Source organism: Macaca nemestrina, chromosome 13, assembly GCF_043159975.1.
Source record: "Macaca nemestrina isolate mMacNem1 chromosome 13, mMacNem.hap1, whole genome shotgun sequence".
Taxonomy (NCBI): domain Eukaryota; kingdom Metazoa; phylum Chordata; class Mammalia; order Primates; family Cercopithecidae; genus Macaca; species Macaca nemestrina.
In genome coordinates, this window is record NC_092137.1 from 23,506,028 (window position 1) to 23,527,469 (window position 21,442).

The 21,442-nt window shown below is 53.5% G+C and overlaps 1 protein-coding gene across 3 annotated transcripts in view; it reads left to right on the top strand.

Moving 5' to 3' along the window:
• Positions 1-21,442, top strand: part of LOC105479833 (kelch like family member 29) — a 322,000-nt gene that overhangs the window by 152,451 nt on the left and 148,107 nt on the right. For all 3 annotated transcript variants that reach the window (XM_011738162.3, XM_011738163.3, XM_071076283.1), the window contains one exon: positions 21,108-21,437. In XM_011738162.3, the coding sequence (XP_011736464.1) occupies positions 21,153-21,437 (285 nt within the window). In that variant the 5' untranslated portion in view covers positions 21,108-21,152. The remainder of the gene's footprint in view (positions 1-21,107; positions 21,438-21,442) is intronic.

Here is a 21,442-nt window from a genome sequence, read left to right on the forward strand (position 1 = left end):
CCAGGCTCCAGAACTCAAGGAGCTTCCCTTACATGCTCATCAGAAGCCTCTGCCTGTCTCATGGTCTCAGATCTCCTTGAGGATTGATTCAGCCCTGCCAGGCCATGGGCTCCTTGAGGGCAGTCCTCAGCTAAACCCATCTCTGCCAGCACTCACAGCCCCAGCACAGGGCTGAGTGCCTGGCCAGGGCTGGCTGGTGGACTGAAAGTCGGCAGCAGCTCTGTGCATCTCTTTGTTGTAGTTGGACGGTAAGATACGAGCTAACCAGCAATGCAGGGTGATCTCATCTGAGTGTCAGAGGCAGCAGTCCTCCCCAGACTGCTGGTCTCGGACACAGTGCATTCACCGTTCTTTCTCAAGCCCCTCTCAATCAAAAACAGGATTTTTAAAAAAGCTTTTAAAAGCCCTAGCAAAAAAAAAAAAAGAACCATAAAAATGGTGCTCCCAGCAGACAACAGCAGGGCTGGTGCCTTCTTGTGTGAGATGATTTGTGGATTGAGGCCCCAGGTCCATTTCCTGGGAAACAGTAGGTGTGTCTTCCATCCAGAAGCTCTTGTTTCTGGCAATGGCCGTAGTGGTGCAGCTGCTCGAACTGTCTAGAAAACTGAAGAATTAATCCTGGGAAGTAATTAGCTCTCCTGGGAGGGGTTGGGCTGCGTGCTGCCTGTTGTTAAGTCATTGTCGTCATACTGATGGCCTTGGGAAGTGGCATTAAGAAGTCTAAAGGGCTGAGTCAGGCAACCAGGGTGGTGGCAGTGTTATCTTTTGTTTTATTTTAATTTCCAACCCTTTGATCTCTTGTCTAAAATAGCCTCTCAGAATTTAGCAATTATATTTCTTCCCTGGTTAATACTGTTCCCTTCGTCTCTTCAATTGCATCTTTTTCTGTACATGTATTTATTAAGGAACAAAAATGAGTTAGGCATTTAGAGGACTTATTTTAGTCCCAGTAGACCCACCTGCCTGGAAAATTGGATGCCCAGGGAGGCTTCTACAGATGAGAGGGCTCCATCTGCACAGGGGTTCACCAATTGGCTATAACCAGGCCTGCTGGGGAAGCTCTCCCGCCTTGGTGTCTCAGGTTCTCTCCCTCTATCTCTTGTTCTGTTTCCGTGGGGCATGTGTGCTCTGATGGGGACAGCCTGAGTTCAGGGTTTGGCTATTTGGGGAATTGCTGAGTCTCCTGCTTTCTGGCGTTGACCTTTTCTGCAAAGCATGTGCCATCCTCGGGGCTTGTCAGGCATTTGGAAGGAGACAGTCTCCAGGGAGCCAACATCCAGCCACTGTCCTTCCTGCATTCTCTTCCCAGGGTGGAGGCCAGAGAGAGATCATTCCTGCAGAGGAGGGGCAGGCTTCTGCCTGAATCCTCAGAGAGCCTCACCTGGACCAACTACAAGTTGCTCAGCCCCGGGGAGTTGAATCTGGAAGGTGGTCTCATAGCAGCCACCTGGGCTTTTCACCGGGGACACCTGGGAAGGGAACCAGGTCTAGTTACCACTCAGGCAGCTCCTGCTGCATCGGACCCAGGCTCTTTGTGACCTTGGGCAAGTCGCTTCCAACTCTCTGAGCTTCTCCTTCCTCCCCTGGGAAATAAAGATTGCATTAGTCCGGGCAGGTTAACGATTGGAACAAACCACCCCAAACGGTAGTGGCTTAATCATGTAGCTTCTTTCTCAAGCCACGGTGTGGGGTGGGTCAGTGAGAAGCAGCTTTGCTCTAGGAGCAGAGCCCGACAAGAACCAAGGCTCCCTGTGCAGTGTGTCCCTGCCGTCTGCGCCTCATCCTCCTCTGCAATGGACAAAGAAAGAGATGAAGAAGACACCTCTGCTCTAACCATATGGTCTGGAGGGACCCGAGTCACTTGCACACGCATTCTGCGCATGTCGGCAAGAACTCATTACACGGCTCCAGCTAGCATCAAAGGGGGACTGGAGAGTGTTGTCCAGCCGTGGTCCCGCAGAAGGAGGAGGGCACAGACATGGGCAGCGCCGGCGACCGCTGCCACAGAGACGGTGATGAAAAGTGCCTGCCCGGGATGTGCGTGAGGGTTAAATGTAAAATGTCGTCATTCTTCAAGCACAGTGCCTGACCCCCAGTAGGCACGGAGATATTGTTATTTTTCTTGTTTCTTCTCACGGATGTTCCCTTGAGGTTTATGCAAATAGCAGACCAAGGCAAGAAATGAAATCTATGTCCCTGCCCTCTGAAGTTACTGATTTCCGTGTTTCCTCGCAGTGTAACATTTCATTAGACCTTCCAGATGGGGGAAAGAACAAGCAGATTAAAAGTCAGATAGTGCCTAGGAGCCTGCTTCATCGGTTTCTGGGACGTCTGGAGCTTCAAAGCTATTTGGTATTTCCACTGCCGAAAGGCCTCCTCGGGAGCAGTTGTGTTTTAATAAATGGCTGCCTGAGTAATTTTCCTCGGAGGAATTGCATCGTGGATGTGTATGCTCCTGGGGGAGAGCTGGCTGCTCCCTCCGCCGCCCCAGATGCTGGTACATTATGAATAGGATGCTTGGGGCTGGAGGAACCCGGCAAGCCTGCCCACCCCGGGCCGGTGATGTCATCTTCCAGATCCACCAGGCGGACTCTTCAGGGCTCTGGGTCGGGGCTTGCTGGACAGGGAGAGTGGGAGACAGTTTGTGCAACTGGCCTGAACTGCCCTTCCCCATGGCCACTGGCAAAAGCAACCGCTTGAAGATCCAGGGAAAGAATTCATTTCTTTGACATACCCTGACTGATGCTGCCCGCATCAGATAGCGGCAGTCTGGTAGGTGGGGCAGGGAAGGAGGGAAGAACAGGATCCTGAGTCCAGGATCTTGCCCATCTGTGAGGAGACAAGACAGGCATGAGAACCACAGTGATGTGGCACTGCAGCGTTCTTCATTCATTTGTTATTTACGGAGCCCTACAAGAGGCCGGGTACTGCCTGAGCCAAGATACAGCAGTGAACAGAGCTGGCAGGTGGAGACTGTGGTGCCTGAGATCAGGGCTCCGGGACTGCGCTCCCAGGGCATGAATTCTCCTTTGCTACTTTCTAGCTGGGAGACTTTGGGCCAATTGCTTGAGCTTTCTGTGCCTCAGTTTTCTGGTCTGGAAGATGGAGATAGCCATCGGAATAGCTGCCGCACGGAGTCATTATGTAGATTAAATGAGTCTGTGTTTAGGAGCACTGCCCTTAGGGAACTCACATTCCAGAGAGGGGGACACACAGAAATCTAAGTAAGTAAACTGTATAGGCCAAGAGAAGGCAATGAGAGTGATCTAAAAAAAAGCAGAGAAAGAAGTTGCCATTTTACAATAGGATGGGCAGAGAAGGCCTCACTGAGAAGGTAACATTTGAGAAGAAGCTGGAATGCAATAAGAACCCTGGCCATGTGGGTAGTGGGGAGGATGGGCCAGGCACACGGAGCCGTATGTGCAAAGGTCCTGAGGTAGAAGGGGCCTAAAGTGATGGAGCCACTGCAAGGAGGCCAGCATGCTGGAACAGAGGGGCAGGGGGAGATTGAACAAGAGAGGGGAGTGGGCACCAGGGCCTCATGGGTCTTAGAAGGCCTTTGGCTTTTTCTTAGGGTAGGTTGGGAGCCATTGCAGGGGCTTGAGAGAAATGATCTGGCTTGTGTTTTAACAGGATCACTCTGGCTGCTGGGTGGAGAATACCCTGAATGAGGGTGAGGAAGGAAGGAAGGAGACGTGTTAGGAGGCTGTGGCAGAAAGTCAGCTGAGAGATGACAGGGGCCCAGACCAGGGTGGCCAGGGTGGAGATGGGAAGAAGTGGTTGGTGTTAGGAGGAAGCACAGCTGCCGGCTGAGGGAGCTGAATGTATAAGAAGCATTGTGAGTGCGAGACGAAAGGTCTGCAGGCCGGGGCTGGACATGAGTCTGGGAGAAGATAAAGAAGAGCATTAGCTTCAGAGTCAGGCACAAGAGCTTCTTTCCAAGCACCACTGCTTCCCCCAAGTGGACTTGAGCAAGCCACCTCATCACTGAGCCTCAGTTTCCCCCTTCTATAAAATGGAGGCAGTGCTATGACACACACAGTTCAAGTGACTTGCAGAGTGGCAGGCATGCTATAGGTGCTCCGTAAATGCTCCTTGCTTCCCCTTTCTGCTGCCTGTTTGCAGCTGGGTAAGGAAGGCTCGGCGTCGTTGGGGTGGGGCATCCCCAGGCCAGGAGGCTGACACCCGCAGAGCTCAGGGGTGTGGAGAGGGATGCGGCACCGCCTTGTAGTAAGCAAAAGGGGGTGTTGGCATCTCCGTCTCTGATTTCATCGTGAAATTCTCCAGGCACTTCCTCTAGGCAGGAGGCCCTGGAGTATGGGGTGAGTAGGCCCCAGCTACGCTGCTCCTGGGGACGAGTCACTTCCTTTGTAGCCAGGGAGTGGGTGCCAGCCCAGTCCTCTTCTCAGGCGTGAAGAGTACTGAGCTCCTTTTATTCTAGCCCCTGAAAGCCATCCTGATGGTGCCAGGCTGGCGTCTGACACCAGAGTCCCCCCAGCCTCAGGTGGGGACCACGGCTTTCTCCAGACTCCCTTCCTCCCGCCTCATCCAAGACCAGCCGTGTGCAGCCCCCTTTGTTGAGCCCCAAACAGTGGGTGTCAGCCCTGCTCTGTGTGCCGCTGCAGGGCCAGCCCTCTGTAAATGGACTGCCTGTGCCTACAGACTGGGCTGGGCTGAGCCAAGAGCAGATGGTTGTCTCCCTCCCTCTCCCAGGGCCTGCTGCAGCTGAGATCTGGCCTGCAGACAGCTCTCCAGAACCCTCTCAGGGGTCCTGACCCCATCATCCCAATTGTCCTTAGGGTGCCCACTCCCTTGCCTGAGGCTGGGCTCAGTGCAGCCACACATGTGACTGTGGGCAGGGAATGTGACTGATGGGCGTCACTAGGGCTTCCCCCCAGGCAACTGGCAGGGGTGGCCAATGCAGTGTGTTTCCAGAGCTTAGTATGTCATCAGATACAGGGGACCCTGCAGAATGAGGGCTAGAAAAGATTAGGGCCAAGGGATGAGGCAGCAGAGTGACCTGGAATCATCAGGAAGACTTCGTGGAGGAGGCAAGAGCTGAGCTGGAGGAGGAGTGAATCATTTGTATCAAGATGTGAAATAAAGCTATTCCTGTTGTTTTGGGGTCTCAGGTAAGGCCCCAGGCTGTGCCTGAAAGGTATCGGGTACCCCCGCGTTAGAAAGAGGAGCTAGATAGCCCCAGGGCCCGTCTCTACTTCCATGAGAAAAGCTTTGGGCTGACTACAGGGAGCAGCGACCCTAGAAGAGAGCTGGCCTAGGAGGGAAGCTGAGGCTTCTCTCCCCTCCCGCGGAGGAGCTCCCCACTCCACCAGCCCCTCAACCAGTCCTCTGTGGGAGCTGCTGCTACCCCAAGACTGGGGTACCCCGAGCACTTAGAAGGACGTGACCTGGGTTCCTTGGAATTTGGGGGACACCAAGGCTGTGTGCCTGAATCTTACCAGGAAGTGTCCAGATGCAAAAGGCTCCTGGGGATTTCTGGACTGTGCAGTGGAGAGTGAGGGTTGTGCTGGGGGCAGCGGGACCAGAGTTTGTCATCAAGGGAGAGTCGTGGTTGTGAGTCCAGAGTGGACACTGCACAGTGAGCCAGACTCCAGCCGTCTTGGAAGACCCTGCCCAGGAGGACAGCCTGCCGGGGTGTGAACCATCAGAGCCACCCGAGGGAGTGTTTCCAGCAGAGCACAGACCCTCATGGAGCTCCCACAGAGAACCCACCAAAGTGCTGCAGAGGAAGGAGAGCCGGCACCGGGTCTCTGCACACAGAGGCTGTCTCTGCCCGTTTACATCACTCTGCTCACACCTTGCCCTTGTGCTCCCAGCCCCACTGCCTGGCCACTCTGGGGAGGCTGAAGCAGCAGTTAGTGAGAAGGAGGCAAAACCAGGGAAGGGCGACGCTGCCATTCTCATTACCCGATTCTGAGCTTGGGTCCAGCCAGAGCTGGGGCAGAGGGGAGAGGCTGTGGACCAGATGCGATAAGAGTTCTGATGAAAGGACTGGGCTTTGGAGAAGCCAAGGATGTGATCATGTTTAGGACTGACCTAGCCATACTAGCTATGTGGCCCCACAGGTCACTGAAACCTTTACATCACTTAAACCCCTCCCTGCCTCGGTTCAGTTAAAGTACCTGGAGATTAAAAGAGCTGATGCGTGCGTGGCCCTTGGTGCGGTAGCCAGCACGCAGTAAGCGCTCAGGAAGTGTTCGCTTTTAGTAGTAGAAGTAGTAGCAGCAGCAGTAGTTGTGGCAGCAGCAGTAGTACTTCTACTAATAGACATTGTGCCCAAAAGTGACCACCCCTCCCGCCTCCCCCGAAGAAAACCCCAAATGCTATTCGGGCCTAACAGAGTGAGTCTGGAAAGAAGTGGTGGGAGGAAAAAATACTTGTTTACTGCTTGTTTACTGCTTACATCCTGCTGAGTTCAGAAAGTAACTCAGAGGAAGAAGCCAGTTACATGGTCATCATTTCACAGGCTCTGTATTGAGAAGACAGCAGTGCTGGATGAGGCCAAGAGCAACTATCTCTGCAGTCTAGGTGGTCCAGGAAGGCTTCCAGGAAGAGGTGGCACAGAGTAAGGCCTCCAGCAATACACAGGTGGTGCTACGCCACTGGGAGAAGAGTGGTCTGAGGCCTGTGTGCGTGGCCACGTCCCTCTCACTCACACACCCTCTCCTGGGACAGTTCAGCTCAGCAGACATCAGTGGAACCCCTGCACTATGTCAAGCCGAGGGTGGGGCCCTGGGGACACTGAGATAAGGAGCAGGCAGGCTCTGTCTTCAAGGAGCTGCCAGCCTCATGAGGTTAAAGAGAAAAAGCATGGAATGCCAAAGGAATTTTGCTAAGATGAATTCAGGGGTACTGCAAGGCTCAGAGGAGAATGCAGCCCAGCTTGGGGACCCTTTGAACACAGGCACACACAGACACAGGCACACACAGACACACACAGGCACACACACACAGGCACACAGACATACGCATGCACGCACCCTCTTCCCTGGCTGTCTTTTCCCCCAAAACCATTTCTCCTTCTGGGCACGTGATAGAGTTGCATGTCCCCACCCACTTAGAGTTAGATCGTGACCACATGGCTTGCTTTGGCCAATGACATCAGAGCAGAAAGGACACATGCTTTCCAAGTGAAAACCTTGAGAGCCAGTGTGCGACGCACTAACCCATCTCTCCTTTTGCCACAGTGGCCAGTCTGACAGCCAGGGTCCTAGAGCGTGGATGACCTGGCACAGGGCCCCCAGCCGACCAGCAGTGAGAGCATGGCATGAGTGAAAAGCATACCTCGCTGAACCCATTGAGTTTTTGGGGACTGTTGAGCATCATAGCGTCGCCTACCTATCCAGGCTGATGGAACTGGCCATTTTTTTTAAGTGGCCAAAACAGAAAACTGGCCCTGATTGAGTCTTCTGGGAGCTATGTGGGTTCTTCTCTGTTGCAGTCTCCCTGCCCTGGGAGTGGAAGGTCTGGATTCTAATTCATCTCTGTCCTAAGGCTCTGAGACTCCGTTACCACCATTGTCGAAGGGGGTCACTGATCCCTGCCCCGCCTGCCTCCCCAAGCTGCTGGGGGAGTCCAACATGGTGGGTACGGGGATGTCTTCAGAGACCTGGGAGTTAGGAAACAGCCTCCGAGCACTGCATTCATCAGCGTCCCTACCTTGGGCCTTGGAGGTCACAGGGAGGGTCACCCTTGCTCAGAGTCAGGCAAAGGACACATCAGGAGGGGAAGACCCCGGGGGGGGCGCCCCTTGCTGCTGCCAGTATGCAAGGGGCCAGCAGTCCCAGGCTGCCCAGCGGGGGTGGAAGTGGCAGCCTGGAAGCAAAGTATCCCTGCTTGGTTAATCTAAAAATAAACAGAAAGGCAACAAAATCTATGTTTCAATTACTGCACACAAGCTGTTCAAACAGCCAGCTCTGCACTGGAGATGTGAACTTGTCAACAGAGGCTGCCTCGTTTGCATGCTTGGGTGGTGATAAAACACACAACCTCGCAACAGGCTGCCCTCTGGTCTGGGCTGCTTTTTTTTTTTTTTTTTTAATTAAATTAAATTAAAAACACGGACGTAGAATAAAGACAATGAAAATCTGAAGCAAGTACATCAAGATAGGGTAGCAGCTCCCAACTTGAAAACAAAGAAGCCTCTGCGGTTGGAGACAGCCTGGTGCTGAGGTCAGCAGGGGAGTGGGCAAAACAGGGCCCCGTGGCCAGGAACAGAGGACAGAAGTCTCTCCCGAGTGACCAAAAGCAACTCCTTCCTTGGGGGTCGCTTCTGATCCTGGAGGAAGCTCCAGTGGACAGTGTGGACCTTTAGTTCCCAAAGCCAAAGTCGAGGCCCCGGAGGTCCCCCTGTGGGGGAGAGGTGGGCTACAGGCCAGCCAGCAGGGGCTCTGGGGCTGAGCCAGCAGGCTGCTTGCATGGCGGGCGGAGCTGGGACTGCCATCCTTGGCCATGCTGCCTTTCGTCTCCCATCTTAATTAGACACTGTCCTAACTAAGACGCAGTCTCCTTTCTGGTGAATGGGAAGTGAATGGAGCCCCAGGGAGCTGGGCCACCCTGGGATTCTGGGGCTCCCCTGACCGACCCTGCCTGCTCCAGCCCAGCGTGGTCCCTCCCCTGCCCCCCAGGGAGTTTTTCCGTTTTATGGCTGTGCCCTCCAGAGCAGCCCTCCCTCCCTGAAGGCAGGAGCTGCGTGCCCTGTTCTTATTTCCTCTCAGTATCTTGCATTGAGCCGGGTATAATGGGGGAGGGAGGTGGGCAGTGAACTTGACGTGATTTGATGAGAAAAGGGCAGACCGTGCATTAACCCAAGGGCATGCCTGGGGAATTGCTTGAGAGGGAAAGGGGGGCACGAAGGCCTGACTCATGGAGTGGAGCCCCAGAACAGGAAGTGGGCTACGTCATGGTTTCCTGGGGAGGGATTTGGACAAACAGGAGGCCCGCCAGGTCCCACTAGAGATGGAGACCAGAAAGGTGGGCACTGGTGCTTAATACTGGTGAAAGTTCGTTCCACAAATCCTGCTCACGGAAGTGGCTGTCGGTTTTGCATTCACTCCAGATGGGAATTTTAACGTCCCCAGCCCTCGAAGCAATTCTGCAGCCATCAACCCAGACGCTAGTTACTCGGTGAAATAAAAGAGTGGTCGAGTCTCTCCTAAGGAAGATAATATCCTGTCACAGGCAGTATGATCTGCCGGCCATGTGACAGCCGTTCCCTAATGTTTCCAAATAGACTTTTGAATAGACTCTTGTCTAGAAGAAAGCAAATTGCAAGAGCATTTTTGGCAGCCAAATAGAGAGAAGGCATCAGTCTTTCTTCTTTGCAACTCTTGCCACTGGGTCTGGCTCCCGGCACCGAGTAGGATTCATTCATCAGCTTGGGCCACTGATGAACACCATTTCCTGTGAAGAGGAGCTCATTGAATTAGTCAATTCTGCAAGATCTAGAATAATCCGGCATGCCTGAGAGGCAGCCCTGGGAGGGGGGAAGCCTGCTTGGAGAAGGAAAGTAACAGCAAAATCCAGCTCAAAAGACTGTGATCGTGTGTTTGCAGGACTACAGGGAAACAGGGCTGGAGTTTCCAGTGTTTGCAGGCTCTGTGGAGCCACAAGAAGGAGGAGTTAGAAGGAGCCACAATGGTTATTCGTAATGATAACTCTGGTTAATCCTCCTCTAAGTAATCAAACGGTAGTCACCACAGCTCCCTCATCGATCCTGATGTTTACGAGTTCCTAATTTATACACGCCTCCCTTCTTCCCTCAGTTTACGCTGATATTATGTTTCCAACTGTCATTTCCAATATCTTTTTTATTTTTCATTATCACCATTTTAATGATTTACACCAGGAGCAATAGCACAAATGCCTAGTCAATTAGTCCCGTGAGAAAAGTCTCTGGATCATGTGTGCTTTTTTGAAAAAAAATCACTACATCAAAACCCACAGCCCGATTTTCTCAAAGCAAAGGTGCACATGGGAAGGGAGGGAAATGGGAGGCCTGTTCTTTTAATATTGTTCATCTAAAACGGGCACTAGTACTGCCTTTCCAAGACGGGGAGATTGCTTTTTGTGCAAGAAATTGTGCCCAGAAATGGAATCGGTGGCATTTTTCCTGAAACGTAACCACCAGAAAAGCATTTTGAACATTTGTCTTTTTAGATCACGTATTAAGCCCTGTCATTATGGAATATGGCTTTTTCCAAATATATATCTGTCCCTTAGGGCCATCCAGGGAGTCAGAACGCCTGGGTCCTAGGGCCGAATCCAGGCCTGCTAACTCGCCAGATCTTAGGCTGGTGCGTCTCGAACTTTAACTTGCATGTGAGTGGATCCGTGAGTGGATCCTGTCCCATTCCCCACCCCTCACCCTGTTAAAAAGACAGATTCTGACTCAGTAGTCCTGGGGCAAGGCCTAAGACTCCGCATGTCTCGCAAGTCCCCAGGCGATGCTGTGGCTGCTGGCCTACCGACCACACTTTGAGCTGGGAGGAGGTAGGCCACTGTGCCCAGCCCTGGGCTTCACCCTCTTCCTTTTCCCGGGTTATAAAATGCGAAGGTCAGTGCTGGACTGCTTAGACCGGCAGGATGTTGTGAGGCAAATGATGTAGTGGCTCTGAAAGAACCTTGTGTGGTGAGGGCACTTCCCAGAAGACCCCCCTTCTGGGCGAAGGCTGAAGCACACAGCACAAACGCAGCGCTGTTAATCACGGGTCCTGTGCTGTCACAGGGGCTCTCCAAATCCTGTTTGGCTTTGTGTAACTGAAACTTCGTGTCTTGAGACCAGCACCGCCCATTTAAGTGCTCTAACTACAAAAAGAAAGCAAGGCAGGAACAGAGCACAGAAGAAACTTGTGGCCACGCTGGCTGTGCTTGTGGCACGGATAGTGATGATGGTTTGATGCTTTGGGGGATGGATACATTCCCAAACACATCAAGTTGTACACATTAAATATCTGCAGCTTTCTGTACATCAATCACACCTCAATAAAGCGGTTAAAGAAAAAAGAAGAGGCCGGGCGCGGTGGCTCACGCCTGTAATCCCAGCACTTTGGGAGGCCAAGGCAGGTGGATCACGAGGTCAGGAGATCAAGACCATCCTGGCTAACACTGTGAAACCCCGTCTCTACTAAAAATACAAAAAAATCAGCCAGGCGTGGTGGCGGGCACCTGTAATCCCAGCTTCTCGGGAAGTTGAGGCAGGAGAATGGCATGAACCGGGGAGGCGGAGCTTGCAGCGAGCCAAGATCGCGCCACTGCACTCCAGCCTGGGAGACAGAGCGAGACTCCGTCTCAAAAAAAAAAAAAAAGAAAGAAAGAAAAAAGAAGAGCCTTGTGAAGGGTGAGGACTTGCTGCTGCTGTACTGGCCACTGTGGGGTGTTTAGGGTGAGGGCCTTTCCCACTCCCCCGAGACCAGCTGCACCCACTGCTGCTGAGGAAGATTCGGCTCTGCCAGGCGTGCTTCCCTCAAAGCTTTGGACTGGCTGAGACCTGGGAACGTGTGCAGGTTTCACTGGCATTGGAGAAAGCAGGCTCCCTATCTTTAAATAACAAGGACAATGCCCTAAAGCCTTTGGTTCCAGAGATTGATGCCACCTGTGGTCCCCGGAGTGGACGCAAACGTCAGAGGTCACAGCTCTAGCTCTGGTTTCTTTTCTTTTCTTTCGGGTTTTTTGTTTGTTTGTTTGTTTGTTTTTAGAGGGAGTTTTGTTCTGTCGCCAGGCTGGAGTACAATGGCACAATCTTGGCTCACTGCAACCTCCGCCTCCCAGGTTCAAGCGATTCTCCTGCCTCAGCCTCTCAAGTAGCTGGGATTACAGGAGCCTGTCATCACGCCTGGCCAATTTTTGTAGAGGCGTGGTTTCACCATCTTGGCCAGGCTGGTCTCGAACTCCTGACCTCAAGTAATCCACCCACCTCAGCCTGCCAAAGTGGTGGGATTACAGGCGTGAGCCACCACTCCCGGCCACAGCTCTGGTTTCTAACGGGACTTGTCGAATCCCCGCCTCCCCTCTTTCCCTCGCCTGGAGAGCCTGGTAGAGGCTGCTCATTTGGGTTCAGACCCTGGATCCTGCAGCAGGTGTTGCTGGAAACTTCTGGCTGCCAAGCCACAGGACCTGGTTGGGCGATCTTCACATTAGCCTTGGCTGAGTGGGGTCTGATGGCGAGGTGGCTGGTGAGAACTGGGGGCCAGGGATGGGAGTGGAAATGTGACAACGAGAAGCTTTCAGTTCACCTGGGGCCTTGATATTTTAAGAAAAGGAGCTAAAAATAAATCCACATCTTAGGTTCCTCATCCTAGAGTGGAACTGGAGAAGGCTGGCATCAGCCTGGGGTACTCCAGAGTTTCCTGGGTTTCTGCTGCCTCAGAGGATTTAAATGTGAAGTCTTGGGTCCAGGCTGGCACCTACACGTGGCCCCCATGACCCCCACATTTCATTTGGAGGTGCCAAACACCTCACCCTTGAGGAATACGTCACCCTTAGAGGCTGTGTGAAGGGTCAGGACCGGGGCTAGATGGTGAGGCATCATTTAAGGACTCATCCCCTCATCCCTTTCAGGGCAATATAAATGCAGATGGACCTTGATGGGGGGGTCTCCATACATTTTGGCCCCACCCGTCACTCTCCTCAGCCTAGTCCTGGCCCTGCCATGTGTCCCATACTGGGAGGGTCACTTTGGTCTGCCAAATGTTCCCTGAGCCCCCCACCCCGGGTGCCCAGCCCTGTGCTCAGGCAGCTCCAGTGAAGGAAACGAAGAGGGAGAGGTAGCCCTGTCTTTAGGGACAGGATCAGAACTCACACGGTGAGTGGAACATGCCAGTCTGTCGCTGGGGTCCTAGGCCTGGTGAGTCTGGCTTCTGTGGGCTCCGAGAAGAGAGGGCTCATCAAAGAAGGTGTCCAGCAGGGTAGGGCAGTGTGGGGCTCACCCCCAGCCTCAGCCAGAAGCAAGACTTCTGAGCTAGTGGGGGCTCCGTGGGGATGGGGGTCACCGGGGGCTGGAGCAGCCCCAGGAGGCAGGGAGGCATTTCTGAGGGGCATCCCCACCTCCCGCTAACATCCACGTCAAGTCGTGGCCAAGCTGCCTCTCCAGAAACGCCCAGAGAGTTCCTTTGTGTTGCATTTGCCAAGATGGTGTTCTGGCTGCTGTTTAGTATTTTGCTCCAGAAGAAAGGCTAAAAGATGCAGAGAGGGAAACTAAAATAATAAAGACAAGCACAGACTGTTCCAATCGACTTGGCAGCACGTCTCCCCCAAATGAGGCAATCATACATTTTCCGATCGGGGCCGGCCGGCCGAGGCTCATTCCTCAGCCAGCCACCTCGGCTTCCCTATCTGGAGGCAGCGCGGGCCCCCTGCCTTCCTGTGGATTAATCATGCCTTCGGGGCCCTCACAGCCGGCCGCCCACTCCTTCGGCGTGTCTTAATGATAGGAACGAGGAAAGGGTCATTAGCCACCTGTGATCCTGTGTACAGTGTGTACACACGGTGCATGTTAATGTGTGTGGGCCACCACCAGCATCCAGAATACAGTGTGTCACCGGACACAGCCTCCATCCCGCCCGTGAGCTGAGGTGCACGAAGCATCCTGTTCCTGAGCAGGGACTCTCGGGGCCCAGGGCTGAGGGCTCCTGGACACTGTTTCCTCTGTTCCAGCCCCACATGGACTATACAAACACATGGAAGCTCTTAATTATTTACTCATGAATTATTCATGGTGAGGGTTTTCCAGGCAGGTCTGTGTAGCAGGGCTGCTGATCCGATCTCTAGCAAGTGTCCAGGAGTCCGACATCCCCGACAACACACCAGCTGGTGAGCAGTTAGAGACACAGTCTGGGCCTGGGGCACCAGGATTTCCTTCCTGCAATATCCTCAGGCCCCAGGTAGCCCAAGCCTTTTGCAAGCCTGGGCCTGGGACATGAGGGCCCTTGGGCCGCAGGGAGAAGCTCTTCCATCAAGACAGGCCCTGGGGCTAGTGATACGAGGTCCCCTGTGTCATGGGTATTTATGGTGGATGACCTTCCCCCACCCTCAGCTTGTGTCTCCCAGTGTCCCTGAGTGAGATCACCCTACAGGAAGGATCCTGGCTGACCTAGCACAGAGGGCCTCAGGAGCTGTGCGTGTTCGCAGACAACAGGCCACACATACTGCTTCGGATTTGACAGTGTCTTTTTCCTTATCCCAGTAAACCTGCCCGGTTCCTGTTGGGACGTGAGGATTCTAGGGACAGGTAGTGGGAGAAGGCTTAGGAGGGAGCTAAAAGTCAGGGGCTGAGGCTACTTTGTCATCTTTATTTTGATCCTAGTTAAGACTCACCTGCCTTCTGCAAGGGAACAGAAGGAGCCCCTGGGGACAGGGTGACCACTCCCTCATTCCTGCCTCTCCCAGTTGCTCTGGCACCCCATGAAGCTGAAGATTTGGCCCCATGTGCCAACAGGAAAGGAAGCGGCCAGTTTCCATTCATTCCTGAGGAACAGGCAGCCTGAAGGGAGGTTTGTCTGTGGAGGTGTGAGGTCAGGGCTCTGTCAGGTGGAGGACACTTTTTGGTGAGCAGGTGAGCCAGAAGGGAAGGCCAGGCCTCATCCCTTGGAAGTAGGGAGGTGGCAGGAATACACCCTTCATTGTCTCCTGGAGATAAGTGATGGGAGGGAAAGACCTTTCTAGCGGGGCTGGGGATGCTGTCGGGCACACCCCAGCGCTGGCCTCTGCCCCACCTCCTCTGGTGGGGCTGGGGATGCTGTCGGGCACACCTCCTCTGAGGGATGATCCGAATTGTGAGGCAGTTGCACTCGACTGTTGGGATTTTCCCCAGAGCTGGTGGATGTGGCATTGCTGCATTTGGGGATGCTGGGGGACCTTGTCCTGAGGTTTGGGGTGCACCTGTGTGCATTGAGACGCCAGCATGTGGCTCTGAAGCGGGGCCTGGGTTGCAGCGGGATCAACAACTGAACATTCCGAGAAGTGCTTCTGCCTGTCAGGAGCTCCCAGTGACATGTTCCCCCCGTTCTTCACATTTGCTCCCGTTCTGTAAGGAGGTCTTCCACTTCCCCTCTCTGCTCCCTGGAGGCGGAGAGGTGCATCACAGAGAAGGGAACGGGGAGCCCGACAGCCTGAGCCGGCTTCCTAAGCTGTGTGTGCAGGGCCCAGGCTCCAGACTCTGAATCTGGGCCCAGAGCTGAGAGGCCAAAGCCTGATGTCTGTCCCGGACTGCTGTGAAGATGACCCCCCTCATGGAGGCGCAGGCGCGGTGTTGACTGGCAGGCTCTGTGCACAGGGGAGACTTCAGGAGGCCGGGCTGGTAGCTCACACCTGTAATCCCAGCACTTTGCGAGGCCAAGGTGGGCGGATCACTTGAGGCCAGGAGTTTGAGTTTGAGACCAACCTGGCCAAAATGGCGAAACCCCATTTCTACTAAAAAAAAAAAAAAAAAAATTAGGCGGGTGTGGTGGTGGGTGCCTGTAATCCTATAATACTCGAGAGGCTGAGGCAGGAGACTCGCTTGAACCTGGGAGTTGGAGGCTGCGGTGAGCTGAGGTCGCACCACTACACTCCAGCCTGGGTGACAGAGTAAGACTCCATCTCAAAAAAACAAACAAACAAACAAAAAACAGACTTCAGGGTTCTGCCCTCCCCTGGGAAAGGCCGGCCCTCCTCGCCTCCCGTCTCCTGGCCAGCATCGGTTTTGCTGCCTGCAAGATCCCAAAGGCCAGAGCCAAGTTGGCACATAAAATACCAGTGAGGACTTTCACATTTCACCCAGGACGAGCACTGAACTGTCTCTACCTGCACCTCAGCGTGGCCTATTTCCACCTGTTAATACAAGATTTTCTAGGCTCTAGAGCGTTTTCTTCACATGTGCGTGGAATGTAAACAGGTGCTAGCAAGGCACTAACCCCACCCAGGTTCGAGTCCTAGTGTCTTTGTAAATGGTCCCCTCCATACAAAGGGATGGCTGCTGCTCAGCCTGCTCCCCACCTTGGTGAAGGGCCCTGTGCCAGGTTCTGCCAGTTCGTGGGCAGCCTGCCAGGAAAGAGGGCTCACCTTGACAAGGAAGCTTTTTGATGTGTTTTGTCGGTAATTGCTTGACCAGTCTCATCTAAGGTACCTCGTCCATTCCAGGCCTCCTTCTGTCACAACTAGCACTTCCGATGCCTCCCTCGACACCACTCTGGGCACACCTGTATGCCCATGGGACCTTGTGGCACAGTGGCTCGGTGCCCAGCAGAAAATACTTAAGTTGCCACCTCTGGTGCTGGCAGTCTGCCATCTCACTCAGGGTAAACCGTGCAACACCTTTCTTTCATGACGTTTGAGAGGGGAAATTAAATTGAGGAATGAAGTCTCACCGAAATGCTGGCATGCAAATTCTTGACCTTTGTTTTGAGTACACCTAATGAGGCTGAAACTAGATTCTGGGCTCCAGGCTCCAAGTCTCCATCTCCTGCCTGGCATTTAAAGGAGACTTGAGGAGCTAAGCATCAGGGTGGGGGGTGGGAGTGTTGGGAGGTGAAGGGCGCTGGGGCCTGGGCTTTGCTTTCATGCACCAGAACTGTAAGGTGCGGGCACGGCATGGCCCAGCAGGTGGTCCCCAAGGCAAAGAGTGGAGAGGTTTTACTGGGGCCTAGGAGACCCCTTTGACCTGATCCCAAGCACATCCAGGCATGTCTCAGGGGAGCAGTGTTGCTGGCCACCCTCAGTGCATACCCTCCTCACCTCCATCCTCCCCAGCTGGAAGGAGATGGCTTCTTTGGCAATATGTGAGGTTGTGTTGTTTTGTAGGAAGGTAGAGGCTGATTTATCACATCAGTCAGGCCAGGCTAGGCTGTGCTTAGGTAACACATAGACTGCCAATCTCAGCGTGTTATCACAACAAAGATTCACGCCCCCGTTATGCAACATCCAGTGTGCGCAGAGAAACGCTCTTCCATCAGATGGTGGCACCATCTGGAACATGTGGCCTCCAAGGTTGCCATGACGAGCACAGGGAACTGAGGGTCATAGATGTTTGTAAAGGACCAGGTCTGGAAGCAGTCTCCATCCCCTCCCCACCCATCCTATCCGCCAGACTCCAGACACAGGAGCCCAGCTTAACTGCAATGGCAGCTGGGAGAGTTCCTCCTTGTGCCCAGAAAGAGGACATACTGTGGTGAATACATAACATCCTCTCTGCCACATTAGGATCCAACCCTAGGGAGGCAGTGTCCCTGAGGCCGTGATAATCAGCATGAGCCCCTTGTTGGCAGGTCAACCTTGGGAGAGGCGTCTACACTGTGAGCCCAGCTCACCTCGACATGCAGATATTCTCTGTTCAGGCCTGTCCTTGGAGGCTCAAGGTCTGATTTACTAGGACTGTAGGACATTTTCTCTCTCTCTCTCTCTTTTTTAATTTTTGTCTCATTCTGTCACCCAGGCTGACGTACAGTGGCACGATCTTGGCTTACTGCAACCTCCACCTCCTCGGTTCAAGCGATTCTCATGCCTCAGCTTCCTGAGTAGCTGGGACTACAGACACACGCCACCATGCCCAGTTAATTTTCGTTTTTTTTTTTTTTTTTTTTTAGTAGAGATGGGGTTTTACCATGTCGGCCAGGCTGGTCTTGAACTCCTAGCCTCAAGTGATCCTCCTGCCTTGGCCTCCCAAAGTGCTGGGATTACAGGCATGAGCCCCCACGCCCAGGCTAAGATAGGATGTTTTCTTACTCCAGCACCTACATGGAACTTCCAGTCAGGAGACTCAACGTTTCTTTCTTTGTCTGAGGTTTTCTCTTCACACAAATGTGTTTGTCCTCTCTGGAAGTGCTCAGCAATTAAGAAAAAACAAGCATTTGTTTAATCATTCATTCAGCACACAGGTACTGAACACCCTTCTTTGACAGGCACTGTTCAGGTTGCTGGGGTCACACAGAGAATGAGGACCCAGGCCCTGTTCTGAAGGTAGCAGATAGACAGCAGCCGTGGCTGTAGGGAGGGTGGGTACCGTTTGCTCAGGGACTGGAGGAGAGTCTCTCACCTGACCCAGAAGGGGAAAAGTAAGTACAGGCTTCTAGAAGAATCCGTGCCTGAGCTGGGTGGGGTCATAGGCAGTAGCGGGGGGACGGTCAGAAGCCATTCCTGGCAAAAGAGCAGCGTGGACTTGGACCCTGAGCTGAAAGGGGACATGAGGCTTCAGAAACCATAAGGCATTTGGAATGATGGGCCATAGCCTCTGGGGCAGGATGGGATGAATGAGAGGGGATGCTAGAAAAGGGAGCCCGACCAGATCCTCTTCTGGGCTACCAGGAAGAGCTGGAACCTTATATTGATGGACAGGATTTAAAGCAGGAAAGTCAAGTATCATGATCAGAGTTGCCCTTTGCAAAACTCCTGTGGGCATTTGAGTAGAGAATGGCTGAGAAGGGCAAGACTGGGGGCAGGCAGGCAGGCAAGCTGAAATAAGGAGACACTGGGCGACAGTGACGGAAGGTCGTGGCTGCAGATGGAGAAGGGGGTATATTTGAGAGCAGCTGAGGCAGAGGAATCTAAGACCTATAGGGGGATGGAGGTGAGGAGATAGAGGCGACTTTCTCTGAGGGAGGGAATGCCTGAGGATGGGTGTTTGGACAAAGGAATGTTGCACTAATTTAGCAACTCTGGGTGTTTAGGCACCTGTGGAACAGCTGGGGGAAGGTGTGCGGCAGGCTGCAGGGAGGTGGGGGTGGTGCTTAAGAGAGAGGAGAGCTGCAAAGGTAGCCTTGGGAGTTATCCGGAAAGAGGGGAGGAGGGATGAGATCATCCAGGGAGAAGCGGAGGAGATCTGGAACCCCGAGGAGCCCCAGCTTTTAAATAATGAGCTGAGGAAGAAGAGCCCGCCAAGGAGACTGAGAAGGAGCAGCCGAGAGGGAGGCGGAGGACTAGGAGAGGGCTGGTATCACCAAAACTGCAGAGGAGGGCTCTGGAAAACAAGGAAGATCAGCCACGTCGCATGTGAGGGAAGTCGAGGACAGCGGCATAAATGTCCCCTTGGACTTAGCAAGCAGGTCACCCTTGACTTCAATGAGAACAGTTCCCATGGAGTGGCCAGGGCGAAGGCCACAGCGGAGCAGGTCACAGAGTGAACAGGACGAGGAAACTGGAGCTAAGTTTAGACAATGCCATCAAGAAGCTCAGCTGAAAAAGTTTATGTGGGGAGATCAAAAGGGAATTGATTTTCATTTTTTAACCAGGTAATATTGGATAGACTTTTTTTCTTTTCTTTTTTTTAATTTTGAGACGTAGTCTTGCTCTGTCGACAGGCTGGAGTGCAGTGGCGCAATCTCGGATCACTGCGACATCTGCCTCCCAGGTTCAAGCGATTCTCCTGCCTCAGCCCGAGTAGCTGGTACTACAGGTGCATGCCACCACACCCAACTAATTTTTGTATTTTTAGTAGAGTCGGAGTTTCACCATGTTGGCCAGGATGGTCCCGATCTCTTGCCCTCGTAATCCACCCGCCTTGGCCTCCCAAAGTGCTGGGATTGCAGGCGTGAGCCACCACACCCAGCCTGGATAGACTTTTTAAAAATAATTTCTGTGACATTGTGTAAGCCAGAAAGCATAATGGTGAAATAAATAGTGACACCACACCCAGCTGAAGAAGTTATGGTCAGCTCTATTTCAGGCGGGGCTGCAGGCTTCAACCGGGCTGCAGGGTGGGTTCAGGTCTGCCCGGTGTGCCTGGCAGAGGGGATGATGGCCACCAGGGCACAGGCCAGCATGCAAGTACAACATGGGTAGGAGGCTTTTGGGTTGGGCACAGGCCCTGGCTCCATGGCACCAGAAGTTGACAACTAGGTCTGGATGTGCAAAGTCCGCAGTAGGAACAGGCTTTATAGATAGATATTTTTAAAATAAAGTGGCCCATCTGTCCACTGGCCAGAAATTCCAGGGTGCCTCCCCAAGGCTGAGCTGGACTGGCAGGGTAGGAAAAGGAGCTGGGAACCAGGACTTCTGGGCGCTCACCCCCAGACTGGAAAACAGTTGGAGAATGCAAAAGGCCAAAGGCAACCAAGCTGCAGCTGGGCCATGCCCAGGGTTGTGGGTGTGATGCAGACCCCTACCCTAACCCACCATCACTCGTGCCCTGGCACTGCCACACCCTCTCCCCTCTGCCTCTGCCTCTCCGTGGCCTCTGCAACCAACACCTCACCTCCCCTGTGTCTTTACAGCCTTCCTGATCAAGGGTGGGCAGGGAACCCAGCAAATCATGGTAATACTGAGCAAAATGCAATCTTTGGTGATTCAGAAGCCCTTCCAAATATCATGGCGTGTCCAGGTCTCCATGACAACATGGAAGGGCCTTATGCTTAGAGGCTCAGGAGAGCCGTGTGAGAGATGGTCTGGTTAACAGAGGCCAGGGTACACGGGGTCTCTGATGCTGCCCAAGATCAAATCATAGGGCTGTGACAATGAAAGGGAACTCCACTCCTAGAGGCTAACACCCTTTGCGACTTGAGTTGTGCATTTAGCTAGGATCTGAAGGCTGGGGATCCTGGACTCTTTATCACTTTCTAGTACTCGAACCTCGAGGGATAACTTATTCTCAGTGAGGTCCCTCGACCCTCAACTGGGAACCGTCCATGCCCTGCCACCTCACAGGCCACTGTAGGAGGAAGAGAGCTTTCTGTAAAGGGCTTTGTCCACTATAAAGTGAGTCTGCACACGCGGGTGACCGTATCCTATCATGTGGTTGAGGAAAACATGTCCTGAGGAGTTCACGGCTCTTTTTTCACAGTGGGGGTGGAGGGGATAAAGTCCCAACCGTAATTAAAATATGCACATTTGTGGTGTTCAGGGCAGTGAGACGTGGCAGAACCAACAGTATCACTTTTAACTGTGGCTGGGTTCAAATCCTGCCTACTTACTTTGGCCACAGGATCCTGGGCAAATCATGTATTCCTTGTCTGCGAAGTGGGGCTAATTAATGATCCATGCTTTGTGGGCTTGCGTGACTCTGAAATGAGCTAATGTTTGAAGCCTGTTATTGAACCCAGAGAAGGGGCTTCATGGATGCTGTCCGTTGTCGCTGCCTGCTCCAGTCCTAAATCACCCTTCTCTCCACTCTGTCACCGCAGGTCCGGGCTCTGTTTCCCTGTGAGAAGCCGCCTCGGCCCACCGAGATGTCCCGGCACCACAGCCGCTTCGAAAGAGATTACCGGGTGGGCTGGGACCGCCGCGAGTGGAGCGTCAACGGGACGCATGGGACCACCAGCATCTGCAGCGTCACCTCGGGGGCCGGTGGCGGCACAGCCAGCAGCCTCAGTGCCCGGCCTGGCCTCCTGCCGCTGCCCGTGGTGCCCTCCCGGCTGCCCACCCCCGCTACAGCTCCTGCTCCCTGCACCACCGGCAGCAGCGAGGCCATCACCAGCCTCGTGGCCAGCTCTGCCTCTGCGGTCACCACCAAGGTAAG